This window comes from Electrophorus electricus, chromosome 2 (genome assembly GCF_041902795.1).
Source record: "Electrophorus electricus isolate QZ-2024a chromosome 2, ASM4190279v1, whole genome shotgun sequence".
Classification (NCBI taxonomy): Eukaryota; Metazoa; Chordata; class Actinopteri; order Gymnotiformes; family Gymnotidae; genus Electrophorus; species Electrophorus electricus.
In genome coordinates, this window is record NC_137498.1 from 43,972,357 (window position 1) to 43,987,563 (window position 15,207).

At 43.4% G+C, this 15,207-nt stretch overlaps 2 protein-coding genes across 10 annotated transcripts in view; one reads left to right on the forward strand and one right to left on the reverse strand.

The window, feature by feature from the left end:
- Positions 1 to 11,644, reverse strand: part of ago3b (argonaute RISC catalytic component 3b) — a 25,406-nt gene extending 13,762 nt beyond the window's left edge. For 5 of the 7 annotated variants that reach the window (XR_014119453.1, XR_014119454.1, XR_014119456.1 and 2 more), the window contains exons 1-17: positions 11,186 to 11,644; positions 8,549 to 8,720; positions 8,103 to 8,223; positions 7,299 to 7,507; positions 6,883 to 7,019; positions 6,529 to 6,663; positions 5,933 to 6,020; positions 5,519 to 5,666; positions 4,915 to 5,034; positions 4,038 to 4,181; positions 3,248 to 3,381; positions 2,872 to 3,056; positions 2,554 to 2,713; positions 2,373 to 2,463; positions 765 to 959; positions 363 to 497; positions 118 to 219 (exon numbers count right to left, since the gene is read on the reverse strand). Coding sequence is in view for 1 of the 7 variants with exons in the window: in XM_081705835.1 (XP_081561961.1) it covers positions 118 to 219; positions 363 to 497; positions 765 to 959; positions 2,373 to 2,463; positions 2,554 to 2,713; positions 2,872 to 3,056; positions 3,248 to 3,381; positions 4,038 to 4,181; positions 4,915 to 5,034; positions 5,519 to 5,666; positions 5,933 to 6,020; positions 6,529 to 6,663; positions 6,883 to 7,019; positions 7,299 to 7,507; positions 8,103 to 8,223; positions 8,549 to 8,720; positions 11,186 to 11,204 (2,295 nt within the window). In the remaining 6 variants the exon portion in view is untranslated. Of the gene's footprint in view, positions 1 to 117; positions 220 to 362; positions 498 to 764; positions 960 to 2,372; positions 2,464 to 2,553; positions 2,714 to 2,871; positions 3,057 to 3,247; positions 3,382 to 4,037; positions 4,182 to 4,914; positions 5,035 to 5,518; positions 5,667 to 5,932; positions 6,021 to 6,528; positions 6,664 to 6,882; positions 7,020 to 7,298; positions 7,508 to 8,102; positions 8,224 to 8,548; positions 8,721 to 11,185 lie in introns of those variants that run through there. The other 2 variants (XR_014119459.1, XR_014119460.1) reach the window with 2 other exon arrangements.
- Positions 11,645 to 11,883: 239 nt separating this feature from the next.
- On the forward strand, positions 11,884 to 15,173 carry olah (oleoyl-ACP hydrolase). 3 transcript variants are annotated; one of them, XM_035529422.2, is made up of 8 exons: positions 11,887 to 12,141; positions 12,279 to 12,392; positions 12,480 to 12,611; positions 12,852 to 12,990; positions 13,603 to 13,702; positions 13,984 to 14,153; positions 14,267 to 14,349; positions 14,728 to 15,173. In XM_035529422.2, exons 3-8 carry the CDS (start codon positions 12,482 to 12,484, stop codon positions 14,868 to 14,870), a joined length of 765 nt encoding a protein of 254 aa, XP_035385315.1. In that variant the 5' UTR covers positions 11,887 to 12,141; positions 12,279 to 12,392; positions 12,480 to 12,481; the 3' UTR covers positions 14,871 to 15,173. The 3 variants fall into 3 exon arrangements, with proteins under 3 accessions (XP_026867375.2, XP_035385315.1, XP_026867374.2); XM_027011573.3 differs by having other exon boundaries at positions 12,310 to 12,392; XM_027011574.3 differs by lacking the exon at positions 12,279 to 12,392 and having other exon boundaries at positions 11,884 to 12,141.
- The last annotated feature ends 34 nt before the right edge of the window (positions 15,174 to 15,207 follow it).

The window sequence follows — 15,207 nt, forward strand, 5'->3', positions numbered from 1 at the left end:
AGTAAATGATATGGCAGATGACTGTATATATTACTTGTAGACAATGAGGTTATACAGTATGAGGTGGAAAAATGTGCGCACACACACACACACACACCTTTGTATGCACTAATGTACCTGAATTCCAGCATGGCTGCAGAGGTAAAAGTCAAACTCATAGGGATGGGTGATGTCGGTGTCCACAGTGGTACCAGCAGGAATGTTACCGCTCCGTCCAACCTGACAACATACGGGGTCAGAAAGTCTGAAACTGAAAGTTTCAAAAGCAAGGCACAAAGACAGAGTGCAGTACAGCACAGTAAGGTACATTTAAGCCTGGTGACACTCCTCGGTGGGGGCAGACAACCGAGGCGAACCCTCACCCTCTCATTGCGGTCGGCACAGAAGAGGCGCGTGTGGTGGCGTTTCTGGACAACGATGAAGGTGATTCCAGGCTGGTACTCTCTCTCCAGACTAATACATGCCTCACGGATTGCCAGCAGCTCATAGTACAGCACCTAGAGGGACACCATATACAGTGTCAGGGAGCTGTTCGCCCAAAACACTAAAGATGCAACAACGTGTGGAGTCCAATTAACTTTACAGCAGGTCCATACTAGACTTCATACAATGCAAGCCGTGGGCTCATTTTGCCTTTAGTGCTCTCTAATTTGGCTTTGTCATTTTCCAGCTCTTGAGAAAAAACTAAATATCTACAGGTCATTTTGATCCAACTCAGCAAATGCTGTCCGTGTCCTACTGGGACACACACGGGCAGGTCTGACCTGGCGGAACTGTCCCTCGGAGACACCGTCCCTGTAGAAGATGAGGCGGGTGGGTTTGTAGCGGGTGGACTTGTAGAACTGGATGAGTAGCTCTCGAACCATGGAAGCCAGGTCCTGGATGATCTCCTGTCTGGGCCTCTGAACCCGCACCGTAGCACAGTACCGACTCGGGTGGCCATCCATACTGCCTACAACCTAGACAAACACACATACAAGTAATTAAATGCTACTACACAAACAACGCCAGTGTGAGAGGGCATATACAGAGGATGTGGGTAGTATGGATGCTTCAAACCTCAACATCCATCAACCCTAGAGGCCAAGTTCAAGCAAGAATCACCATCAAGTGTGGGATTTACCAGGGAGATGCCCTGTCCCTACTGCTGTTCTGCACAGTCCCAACCCCCAACAAGGAGATCACCAAGTGGCTACAGATACTGATTACAGAACCATCTGCCATCTCCTGAACATAGATGACATCATACTTTATTCAGTGACCATCAAACAGTTCACTAAGGTCTTCCAATAGTCTGAGCAGCTTCACTTTTTGCTCCAGGAGGCTTCCTTAACCCTGTTGTTGAGAGATGTAATTGGGACTTGGAAACAAATCATGTAATCATCCTTGCAGTGGTGTCTCAGTGGCTAAGGTATTTGACTAGAAAACAGAAGGTTACCAGTTCAAGTCCCACCACTGCCAAGTTGCCACTGTTGGGCCCCCGAACAAGACCCTTAACCCTCAATTGCTCAAGTTGTACTCTTAATTGTACGTTGCTTTGGGTAAAAGCATCAGTTAAATGCCATAAATGTAAATGTTACAAGGAGAGGGAAGGTGGCTAGAACACATGAGATCACACTACCAGAGTGCACCATAACAGATGTTGAGGGCAGCTACAAGTACCTTGGAATCCCACAGGCAAATAGGATTCATGAAAAGCATCCACAACTAAATAACTTCAAAGACTGAGACAAGTCCTGAGAAGTCAGCTGAATGGGAGAAACAAGATCTGAGCTATCATCACCTACCAGTCATCATACCCCGCTGGCATAATCACCACCTACATCAAGACAAGGAAACTCCTCACAATGTACAGGCAGGACCCCAGATGCAGGCTATTCAAAGATACCCCTGAGACAATCCAGCACATAACAGCGAGATGCAAGATGCTAGTAGGTAGAGCATAGGCATAGTGTATGGATACATACACTTAAAGTGTGGTAAATGGCCCAAAGTTGGTGGAGAATGACCGTGATAAGATCTTGTGGGACTTCAAGATACAGACAAACAATGGTAATGGCTAACCAGTAAATAGTAGCGATGGACAAACAGCAGAAGAGGGCCGTATTTATCCTGTTTGATACCAACATAAGGAAAACAGCGTGAGAAATACCAAGGGCTGAGAGAAGAGCTAGAAAAGATGTGAAAGGTGAAGGCAACTGTGGTTCTCGTGATAATTGGAGTACTAGGGGCTGTGATCACCAAACTGGGAGAATGGCTCCAACAGATCCAAGGAACAACAAAGATTTCCATCCAGAAGAGTGCAGTCCTGGGAACAGCTAAGATCCTAGAAAAAAGACCACTTGGAGGGATAGAGCGAGACAGACACTCACTGCAGCTATCGAAGGCTTCTTGCCATCTCCAGCAGGAGGGTGAGTGACATCAGCTCCCAGGAAGATGACTGGCTGCTGGAAAACAGATGGACTGGAAAGGCAGAAATACAAAATGAGTCGCGTTGCTGGAACCTGTCCGCCGCACACAAGCTGCGAAGGGGAAAGGCTGAGCCAGCCATACCGTTGGTGAGGGACAAGGACATTGTTGATACCGCCCAGTTTGACGTTGATTTTGAGGCAGAGGTTGGAGAGGGTCTGCGGCGAGGTCTTCACCACGTTCTTCACCTGCACACACTGCGTGGCCATCCCCAGGAGGGTGTCTCCTACACGCTTCACCTCCGCTGTGTAAACACAGACCTAAACACTGCTGACTTTTCTTATTTCATCTATTTTATGCACGAATCAAAATACTACATGACGGACCGAATGAGTGGGGGGCAAAAACATCCTTGTGCGTGAGCATGGGAGAATGCAAGTGCATATGTGTATATATCTCTACCATAGACGGGTGTTTTCCCAGGCAGGATGACGATGACAAGCTGCAGGCCAGCGTAGGTGTTCTTCAGGTGTCGGAACATGGGCTCCACACTGTCGGCTCCCTGTGCGTACTTGCAGAAGCATGGCTGGCCCTGGATGGGCATGCCCGCATCCTTCGAGATCTTCCTCAGCTGGTCAGTGAAGCTCCTGCATGCGACAAGATGGGAAACAGGTAAGCTCCGGCAAAAACCAAACAAATGTGAAAAATCCTGTCCAGCCGCGACAAATGAGATTAGCTGAACACATTGCCAAAGATTCAGTACATGGTAAAAAAAATTAAGTATTAAATCCTGCTTATAAAATATCAAAACTACTACACGAGAGGAGAGGATGCGTACTTGAGGATCTCCTCTCGACACTGTCTCTGGGTTGCAAAGCAGGCGATGGCCCACATTTTGATCTCGATGCCAGTGTGGAATTGCTTCCCTCTCATGTCCCAGACGCCATGGCTTGGAGTTGCTACTGTACGATTCTACACATGAGCGTGTGCCCGCACACGCAAAATGCACAGCCACACAAAAGAAATGTAGTCTGCATTACAAACACTCTCTTGCTTTAACCACCAGTTCCTGTACAACATAAAACTTTCAGGTAATTATGAGACTGTATTTAGCAAAATAAAATACAGGTGATATAATGGAAAAGCTGAGGAATAGCATCGGAGGAACACATACTACACTACAAAAACAATGTATGAAAAATGGACAGTTTCTAATGAGGGCACCCTGTATCTACAGCCGTTGAACTTCACCAAGACATGAGGGTGGTCACCACCTCAGAAGACATGACATTATAAATGACCAGAAAAGTGCACATTTTAATTTATTATAAAACGTAAGTTCCACGTAAGTCAAAATGTCTAAATTCCTGAACCATCTTTAAAATTCCCAGAACCAAATAATCTGCAAACCGTGCAGGTGAGAGCGGGAGTGGCCAAAGAAAGAAGAAAAATCAGGGCACGGGACAAACCTTTCGATAGCATCCAGTTACACGCACACTAACGAAGAGTTGCAGTCAAAATTTTAAAATGCGTAGGAAAGCCCTAAACTCAACAATACACATCCCCATGCCTTTTCGAATGCACCCAGAAGCAAAAACACAGATGTGATTTAAATGGGAGGAAGGTACCAGGAAGTTTTCAGAGCTCACCCTGCCGCCGTACTGCAGCATGGGCGCGGGCAGCACGCGGCCCGTCACCTCGGCCATTTCATCTCGCACGCGGAACTGGAACTCCTGCACGAACGGATCTGCCTCGTAGCTCGCGCCGCGCACCTATTATTACGGAGCAGTCCAGGTGAGAAAAAAGAGAGACGAGACAAAGAGAGAGAGTGTGATCGTCAGGGTTGAGTTCAAACTAGGGTTGAAGGGACGTTCGGATAATATAGTGCTTCCTTTGCACTGTACGTTCACATTAGTTGGCGAAAAGACGGCCTGGCCTACACTCTCCCGTTAAAATCTCAACATTTGGCGAGTTTTAAATGCATTAATTAAACTTCTCAACCTAATAAAAGCAATTAGGCTCGGCAAGTTATCAATTTAGCTGGTAATCCAACCCACTAGCTATGAAATTGCCTTCCTACATTCATCAGCGCCACTAACTGGCTGTTACTTTCAGGGTACGTATTCCCGCAGATGTAAATATAGATCCAGCACATTATACCGGATAAAATGAAAGATTTTGAGAAGCAGTACAACAGGAATCCGAGTGAGATCTGTGTAGGCCTCGAGGTACGCGTGTCATACGATTGTTTGAAGGAGTTCACGTGAGTGCGACTGCAAATACCTACTTTGCATACAGCTGAGAAAGTCCCACTTTGATTAGTCAATTGCAGTCCTGTCGCCAAATCGCCTACTCGTATAAGAAATCAACGGGTTGGATGTCGCTTTGACGCTTCACAGTGTGAATGCACAGTACTGGAGACTTTTTTTTTTTAACGTTTCTTTTTTTTAGTTTTCGCGGACGGGGCTACCTCTTCCGTCCACTAGGGGGCGACGGGATGCTCACCAATCTGCTGATCTCTTCCTGCCTGTCCGGTGCCGAGCGAGCTGTGGCTTTGATCATGGTGGACGTCTGGTTGTCGGTCAGCTTCTTAATGCAACGTTGACCAGCTACAACATTACACACCTGTAAGAAGACAATTCTAATTCAGACTAATGTAATTAGAGATCTAAACAAATTAATTATGAGTCATTACAAAGCGCTTATAATATATATAAGGTCATCAGCATGTCCCTATCCCCTTCAGTCTCCCCGTTCCCCTTTCAGTCTATGGGGGGCTCCCCAAAGCCACTGTCCCAGTCTCGCTTCAGTCTGTGAAGGACTCAAATAGGCTGACTGTCCCCGTCCCACTTCAGCTAATGGGGGCTCTGTTAGGATGACTGTCCCCGTCCCACTTCAGCCAATGGGGGCTCTGTTAGTATGACTGTCCCCGTCCCCGTTGCTGTCCCTCTAAGACTAAAGCAGTTCAGTGTGACAAGATCTGCACCTAAACAGGCATCTTTAAAGAGCTTGAGAGGACATTAAGCCGGGCGCTGTCTTTTCCCACTGGGACGCAGAGTGATCCGCCTCAGCTGTTAAAGATTAATGGGACTGCGCGAGAGTCACTCACCTCCAAGGGAAGGTAAGTGTGCTTCTGCTCTTGGCCCACCTGCAGGCATGGCAGATGGGGATATTTGAGCTGAAGGTTGTATTTCTCTCGGAAGTATTGTGCCACCGTCCTCTCCACGGTCTGGCCATTTTCCAATTGCAGTGGGAACCTGGGGGTTAACACAGGCAGTGAAAATCTGCTAAGAGAGAGGGGTCGCCCTGGAGCTCTTTTCAGATATCATCGGATCCAGCAACAGTTTACTTTGAAAGACGAACTTAATGAATGCATGAAACAAAACAGAACAGTTACATATGGAGATTTATATATGCCACTGAATTAAAATTGTCAAATTCTGAGTTGCTTTAGTTTAAACATCAAAATACCAAAAAAAAAAAAAAAAAAAAGAACAGCTAAAATTAAATCCACCGTTCTTACGTCTGGTGGCTGGCAGGCCGGCGGGTGACGTTACAGACCCTGTATTTCCTCCTCATGGTACCACAGTGGGTCACCTCCACTTTCAGACCTGTGGGATGGAGCAGACATTCTAAAGTGCATTTTGCTAGCCAGGACAACACGAAACTACAACAAATGCCGTTATCGTCTTGAGCTCTCTTTCTTAATCTGCCATCGTCTGAAGACGTCACAAAGAACTGCAGAAAGTGAACAATTGAATAGGTTCCAGGAGCAGGTCTATAGGTGTCATTTCAACTGTAATTGGTGATAAGATTGAATGTTTTGTGATGAGACGCCGAGCTGTGAAGAAAATCCCAGTGCACCAGCTGGAAAGGCCACTGCAAGGTAGCCACCTCAAAAACTTCTGCTCACATGTGAAGAATTTTCATATGGTCTTGTATTTCTGTACAATTGTTTTCTGTACAAATGTTACAATTCTTACACAACCGGTTAAAGATATTAGTACAAGTGTTATTAGAACGTTGGTGTCAGTAATGTGGCCTTCACTGTACATCTTGAAAACTGGGCTCTAGCTGATCAAGGGTGCTGCGGGGTGGTGCTGAACGGCCATAACGCACCTTTGATTTCTTTGGTGAATTTGACTCGGTGGGAGTCCGTGAGAGGGCGCGGCTGTTCGTCGATGTTGTGGATGTCCAGAACCTCACACATGAACTGAATTACAGGCTGGGCTTTGTAGAACGCCGTAGCGGACACTACAGCAACCGACCCAAATGGAAACAGAGGGGTTACCTTACAGAGCATAAGATGGAGCACCATAATTTGCATAATTTACTATAATAATTTGCTGATGACCACCCAATTTTCTGGTTTTGTTCATGTCCTATTCTGAATACCTACAACTTTTCAGCCATTTGACGGTTGTAAAACTGCTCAATGTCCTCTACCTTGGTTTTTAGCAATACAGCACTAACCGTCTATATTGAGGATCATTTTCCACATAGCTGGTCGCACTGACTGGTGGAAACCGAACCACACCTCCCTGCCCCCACCGAGTGGGTGGTCATAGCCCTCTGGGGAGGAGAAGAAGGATCGTCCTACAGGGGTGTACCTGACAAAAGATGCAGGGAGCAAAACCTAACAACTGGAAGCACCGCCGACCGGGATGCAGTCATTTTGGCAAACGCTGTCTAAACACAAATCAAATCTGGCAATCAACAAATTATACTAATCTGTTTAAAGCACTACGTCTAAATCATTTGAGAGGAAGCCCACCATTGTGACTTAGTCCCCATCATATGTCAGAGATGTAAAGATGGCTAACTGAGGATAATTTTACCCCATAGCTTCACAAGTTCTCGCTGACCTGCAAAAACAAGATGACGCTTACCTCATGGAAGGGAGGTGCCTCAGGACCACGTCCACAGCGTGGACAGGGTTGGTACTGATGGGCTTATCTAGCTCCATGGGCTCAGGCACACTCCGGCCTGTGAGCACCTCGTGTAACATGTGCCAGCTGACCGGTGACACAAACTTGATAGAGACTTTGAAGGGTCGGTCTTTGCCGCCCTCGCCAGGTAACGTCACATCGAGGTCCACCTAAAGCAAAAGGGCACTGGGTGTGGCTCTAGGTTTGCAGGATATATGTAGTACAGTTCCCTACTACAGCAGCACTGAATGAATGTGCACCGAGTGATCACTTTTTATATACGGCTAATCTAAATCTGAACCTCATGGGCTACCATACATTTTACCATTCTAAGCACTCCTGCCATTACTCTTCCACACTGAAACTGAGTTTCATGAGTGACCTTGGTTTGGTTTTGACCAAATGGCAGATGTTTGTTAGATGCTTCTAACATTCATGTTTACTGTAAATGAATTTCTAAATACTATTTATGCAAACACATATGAATACAGTGTAATATCCAGACATCACCTGACCTTAAAAAAAAAAAAAAAAAAAACATAATTCAGTAAAGATGCCTCTAGAAACGTGGCACAGCTGCACAGGGAACAAGACAAGTCAGCTAACTACTGCGTTCACGCAAATGACCAAAAAAAAAATTCACATATTGGTACAACTTTAGAGTATGTTTACAACACGAACTGGAAACTCTGTGTACATCACTATTGTTTATTTTGCTGTTTTATTATTTTTGTATTTGTGTGTGTGTGTGTGTGCCTGCTTTACCCCTCCTGCAGCCACTGGGAGAGGGTGTGCAGTGTAGAGACTTCTTTTGCCATCATACACCGGTTTTATGTCCCCAAAGATGGTCACCTTAAAATGCTGTACCATGGAGTCCACAACCTCCCTGCAGGGGCCAGTGAGACAGACAAGGCAAAACCCACGGGCGGGTTAGGGAAGTGTTTTGGGCGAGTCTGGTCATCAGATGACCATTTTAAGGCACACTTTATAATTCTGATATGATCTAAGACCCTTCTAGTTAAAGCTGACATATTCTGACATGTATTTGCATATAAAGACAAAAACCAATTCAACTGTTTGCTGACTTAGGTTCCAGATCTCAGGGGTCACCGGCTTTTCCTCAAACGCCAACAGTGGTGTGTTTTGCGCTACACAGAGTGCCTGACAGTGCTCAACAAGAGCAAAATATCTGAAGTGTGCATATTTGGCACCTGTTGACGCGGCGTGGGCATCGCTCAGGCCTGATGTCCACTTCGTACAGGTAGACGTCCATCTTGGGGATGTCCACTTGGAAGCAGTTGGCCAGCAGTTTGATAGGTTTCCCCATGGTGCCGCAGCCAGGTCTCCGGGGCACAGGGAAGAGGGGCACAGCCCCAACGGCTCCTGCACGCATTTACATGAGGAAAATAAACCATGGAGAGGCTCATCGAAATTGCTTTAGAAAAAACACCCTTCATGAGTTAAGTATAAAGTGCTAATACTTAAAAGTAAAAAACAAAGTAAAAATATCTTACTGTTATCTAAATCAAACTAATTTTAGACTATTAATAATATGATTTATAAATGCCAGACACTTTGGTCTAAATAACATTAAAAAAAAATCTGCTTCAACCTGTTCGTTGCTAATTCTACATCAAACACTGTTATACACATTCCCCTACAAAAGGTGAAAGAATTATTTTATTTGAAAGATTTGATTGAAAGGTTTAGGACAGTACAGGACCAGGGCTAAATCTGTGTGGCTCACCTCTGAACTAGCAGAAGCAGGATATTAGTAATTCTTCTAATAATCACCATAATCAGTTTAACTGCTTAAAACTACTCTCAATCAGGACACAGTGCCAATCTGAAGTTTATAATCTAACCACCCACAAGATATTTATACATATAATACTTTACCAAGAGAAAATGACTAAGCAAATTTAAATCTAATCATAAATCATTTTTGGTATGCATATACTATTTATACACATACATTATGTAGAAGATGAATGGGTGATATTTACGCAACCCTGTCACCATAAAAATGTTGACCAGCACAACAGCAGTAACAATTAGCAATCAACTTCGACCACTGATGCAGGAGGAATCAAGGTGAAAACTTGCACAAGTGAGACCGACGTGCTAAGAAACCAAACGTTTATTTAACAAAGACGGGTACCTGACCTCAATCATTTCCTCCAAAAGCCTACTCAATGGAAACACCAGGGTGACTGACATCAAAGACTAACCAGACACCTGCAACCCACACCTTACTGTCACACGTCCCCATCAGCGTGTGAAAGTAAAACCCAAAATATTCCGCTAAAAGTTTGGGCAGCAAAATATCCTTGAACCAAAATTGAGACACAGTGATGTCAAAGGTTTAAGTCATCTGTTTTTTTTAGTCTTCCCCCTTTAAAAATGCACATCTTTCCCTCTTAAAGAAGGACTCTAATCACCAAAATAGCTTTATATGTCGGCTGTATAGCATATACTGCAGACCATTAGAAAGTCACTTTAAGGGTTCAGTTGAAACCTTGATTGCGCGTGGTGTCCTCATAATGTACTGAGACGCAGAAGTCTGGACAAACATAAGCCACACCGACTTCATCTTAAGATTCTAAAAACTGATAACATGCAAGTCATAAATGACCCAGGACAAACCCAGCACGCGCTGAAGGACTGACTAAGGTAACAGGATAAGAGAGGGTGATTTACTGATTTCCACAGTAAGGGCCGAGATGGTAAGGGACTGAGAACCAAAAGGAACTCTGCCGCTCCGTCTGACTTATAGCTCCCAGTGTGCCATCTCCATGCCGACCACACCCATGTGACGCCCACTATCCATGGCAACCAACACCCCCCACTAACAAGCAATAAGTGGAAAACAGGTGCTTCCACATATATTCACTCATACACCAAGTCACAAACTCATGCAAATGCAGACACTCTATACACACAGCTGATATCATATCTAAGTAGGTTAAAATGCGTAACCCCCCCCCCCCCCCAAATCCCCGTACATATACATACACACCCACCTACACATGGTCAAGTTAATACATTTTTAAATTTTGCCTGTAATTCCTGAAAGGAGACTCTAATTATAGCTCATGCTCAGATACAGTATGGGGTCGGCAGAAGAGGTTTACATGTGAGAACTTGGGTTTAGCAGAGTGTCTTACAATGGGATATAACAATGCATCTGTACACAATTTGTAGCAGCAGCAGGAATAGTAGTAGTATTGTTAGGTTAATACTTATTAATAAATTATTCTTATGTTCATTTTAATAACTCCTCTCTTAAAAACATGGATTTAATCAGTATTTTAACATTTAAATATTTAAAACTTCATTTGTATGGGTGGTAGTTGATTGACACAGCAGTCGGCAAATCAGTCGCTATGACAACAACCGCTTAGAAGGCTCCCCCTTTCTCCAGGGTGGCCATACCGGTAGCTCGACCAGTGGCCGCACCTGAGTGACACCACCTGAGATCGACAACCGAGCCACAATGCAGTGACGTCGGAAGAACAAGTGCGTCAGGATACTCCACACATGGTGATGACAACCCGGCGAAACCAAAAGTCATCGCCGCCACACAAATTAGATGGACTAGCACAAAACATCTATTAGTTCAAAGTCCTTAGAATCCCGATACTTTAAAACAAGACTAATCTGGGCTGTGTGTATGTGGATTCCATTCATTTTTTATTTTTTTTTGCACAACTACAGTAAACATATGGTCGACCGTGAAAGTACTGGCACTGCAGTACATACTAACAAAGTACTAGCCAGTCCATACTTCGTAGCTCATAAGCAAAACAAATGATATATGTATTATTGTATCTGGACACAACACGCACCTGAAGTGCCGATTTCCATTCATGAGGTCTCTGCCCGGATCTAGCCGGCTCCAGTCTGCTCCTCGCCCTCTCCTACTTGGGCTGATAACGTAGGCCAGTTAGGGTCAGCTTGCACTGCGCTTCATTCGGTTGTCCTTTGACGTTTGGCGGACCTCTGTAATAGCTCCCAGATGAAAAGTAACCAAACTCTTGGAAAAATTGGGAAAAAAAGAGAGTCCAAGAGTCAGATTTTTTTTAGCTACTACCACGGAGTTTTTGTACGACTCAAGTGCACCTAGAATCGTTCACAATATCACAGTCAAAGCGGCATTTTATACCTAAATTACTATAATTTTTTCTATGACTACAAAACGTATGTTGCTGGACAGACGGTAAAGCTATTCGTCCTTCTTTGCCGGTTACTCTCTAACTCCCTTTCGGTGCTGTTACCGGTTCACCATCTCACTACAGTCGGGGACCCTACAGGAAATACCAACGGCAGGAAACAACGTCACTTCCGAGAATGGTATCATACCTTTGATCTGGTTTTGATGGTTAAATCATGATCAGCATTAGGAAATATAACCGAGAAATGAACATATACGCCTAACTTCTCACTGAAATCAGTAGGCCTTTTCCTTTCAGATATAATATATATCTTCTGGGGATTATAATAGGCTAGTGTAGATGTGGAGGTAACTCAAGAAAAAGACGTCTACAGTAACTCAAAAAAGTGGTTTCAGTCACAATAAGTCATAGGCGAAATTAGATATGCTCAACTTGGTGTTTAACAGTGTCCGCAATATTACACGTTTTCGTACAGACCATATTACTTGATTATAGCTTATGGTCTGGAGATGGCGACATTGCATATTTTCTTAACCGTGTTTACCGAAGAAGAAGATAAACCAGGCCTCCTTCAGCATCCTTAGCAAGTCGCGTATTTATAAACTTCTGTAATTCTGCCGCTGTTTAGGGTACGTTGTTACAGACATTCTATTATGTAAAAACGAAAGTAATGTAAATGTTTATTTTACACATCTAAATCCCCAATATTTATGGTTTATATACCAAAGTATTTTTTGTTTGTTTGTTTTAACAACACGCTGTTTAGAAATACTTCCACATTTTCTACGGTACCACAGGCTCCTGGGACTTTTTTCACTCACACTGTTCCAAGTGTCTTGCGAGCGCCTAACAGTCTCGAGCGCTTAACAGTCTCTATCTGGCAAGTGAATGTTGTTAATTACTCTCGGTCTTCTGCTTCCATGACGGTGTAATATTAAAACTTAATGTCATTTCATCCTTTTTAAAGGAATGGATAAAGTAATTAATTGCTTCAGCAAGCGTCCAGACGCTGTAGTCAGGCTGATCTGCTTCCCTTGGGCCGGTGGAGGGTCGACGCACTATGCGCGCTGGGGTCAGCTTCTTAACAGCTCTGTAGAAGGTAGTATATTTGCTTTATCAAGTTCATATTTTGAATTATAGATTCTCATTTTTTCCATGTATACTGTGTTGTACTGTTGATGTGTTGCTGCACCACCCCTCGGAGATGAATTAGAAGACTAATTCCTTTAATTTCCTGATATATTAAAGACCGTTTGGTGTTGCCTATATTTGTATTAAAGACTTTGCCTCGTTGCTGCATCTTAATGCCCGGCCCTGTTGCTTCGTGTCCCGACTGCAGTGTACTCGGTCCGACTACGGGGTAGGGAAGGACGAACCAAAGAGCCCTTCTTTCAGCACATGCAGGAGATTCTTGATGAGGTCATCGACGTGCTGCTGCCAGAACTCAAGGAGAAACCATTCGCCCTGTTTGGACACAGGTTAGGTACTATTATGTAGATGCAGATGAAGACATCGTTTTAATGAGGTAAATAGGTGAAGTAAAATGAATAAGAAACCTCTTTCCAGACACAGTCTAGAATGTTTGTTGGCAGCATTTTCATCTAGATTTTCAGAGCTTTATCTTTTTTACCTGTTTTTCTGCATTGCCTTGACACAGATTCTATAGTTGTGTCACCATACTTTGTCATTATACAGACACAATGAAATTTGAAATCTCATAGTGTCAAATGCGCATCGAATAAACGAAATTAGAATAATATTGTGTAGTCTTTTAAAAACAGAAAGAGAAATGGACAATGTAGGATCTAAAAGGTGTGCATATTAATTCATAAGTAGATGTTGAAAAGTGCAAGTGTAGCTGTTAACAGAAAGGGCTTAATGGGAGCTGATACTTATTGTATATATTGTGTATATATTGTATATTGTGTGTGTGTGTGTGTGTATATTGCACACAATTAAGTCAATGTGTTGAGTGGGTGATGCAGAAGTTTAGTTCAGGCAGATTATCTGAAGATTTATCAGAATGTTGGCCCTTATTTGTAATGACCAAGTAGTCTGTCTGTCTACTCACTGTGGCTCTTTGTCATCAGTTTTGGGGCTATTACTACTTATGCCTTTGCTGAGTATGTGAAGAAAGTTCACAACCTTGAACCAGTGCATGTATTTCTCTCCGGAACATCTGCACCTTATGTAAGTGTTCTTGGCAAATGATTTTGCAGTATGGTGGTGATTTCAAAGGAAGGAGGGAGCATCGTATAATTTAAAAGTGGCACATATTCAAGTCCAGTACCAGGCATTATATGTCTTGAAGGGAAGGGTCAACAAGCAACCAAAAGATGGCTACTGTTAGATAGTTTGGTTGAGCTTTCCCTTTAAAAGTAGCATAAAATTATCTTCTGGTACATCACTTTAGGATTGTGCTCCACAATGTAACACTTTGGCTATTACAGTTTAATCACCATCTCTCCCAGTCTGAAACTAGACTACAGGCCCCACGAAGGAGCCAGCTGTCTGATGAAGAATTCCTCCAGTGGATGACCTCTATTGGAGGAACGCCTCCTGAAATTTTGGCCAATAACGAAGTGCTGAAGCTATTCCTGCCTGCTTTGAAAGCCGACCTTAGTGTAGTTGAGAACTACAGGTGGGTGGTGTTAATTTTTGAAGGTACCCATCACTGGTTTGGACACTGTACCCAGAAGCTGTGTGTATACATGTGTGTGTATGTGTGTATGTGTATGTGTGTGTGTGACGCAGGTGCAGCAGGCCAACGCATTCTTTCCTGTCTTGCCCAGTCTCGTGCTTTGATGGCAAGGAGGACGTGCCACATGACCTGCAAGGTAAGCATCAGAGCCTTTCATGGTGGTCCGTCACCAAGGACGGTTTGCTACATTGGTATCCACTTTATCACCACAGTGTGGAGATGTCCGTTAACAATGCACATAGACACTTTGGAAAATTATGAGCAAACTTTAGAATAGTTTCATGCAGTTTTGGGTTTTCACTTGTACTTTAGGACTCAAACCTCTGTATATTGCATATTTAACCATGTTATCAAGTCTTTTGCTATCTAAAGTGTCAGAAGTTCATTATATACCACATACACCTAAAAGTTTTATCGTAATATTGCATTAGTTAAAACATCTGGGTTCAAGTCTAGCTCTTGTCTGAACAATTAATATATGATCCTTATAACATATCTATGTCTTATTTTACAGCATGGAAGTGTATGACAACTGGTGATTTCACTGTGCAGATGCTTTGTGGATCACATTTCTATCTGAAAGATGCAGCAAATGAGAAAGTCATACTGGACTACATCACAAAGCACCTAGAGACATCTGAGATGGACTATTTGTAGAGTAGACTTAAATGGTCCCATCAAGGATTCAACTCTACCTGCTACTTTTGCAAATGGAATATGATTGAAAAGGCTTGCAAACTGACTTTGTGACATCCACAGACTATAGTGAGCAAGGCATTACTACATTGATTTTGTTATTTAATAATTTGCCTTAGTTCTGATGGTATTTTAATTAAATGAAACACCTGGCCAGATAATGAAATTTTATTATTTTAAAACGTGACACCATTTCACACAGTTGTAAATAATTTTAAAATAATAGATGTAAATGAACTTGAAATATATGTTGGCCCTGGTTCACTTTGAGATGTTTCTCCTTTTTAGGTAACTGGTC

What these genes read in the sequence shown, in the direction of transcription:
- olah (XM_027011574.3), top strand. Translation starts at nt 12,482, where the DNA reads ATGGATAAAGTAATTAATTGCTTCAGCAAGCGTCCAGACGCTGTAGTC. An exon ending in TCTTAACAGCTCTGTAGAAG is followed by an intron (nt 12,612 to 12,851) that starts GTAGTATATTTG and finishes TCCCGACTGCAG; the next exon opens with TGTACTCGGTCCGACTACGG. An exon ending in AGTGTAGTTGAGAACTACAG is followed by an intron (nt 14,154 to 14,266) that starts GTGGGTGGTGTT and finishes TGTGTGACGCAG; the next exon opens with GTGCAGCAGGCCAACGCATT.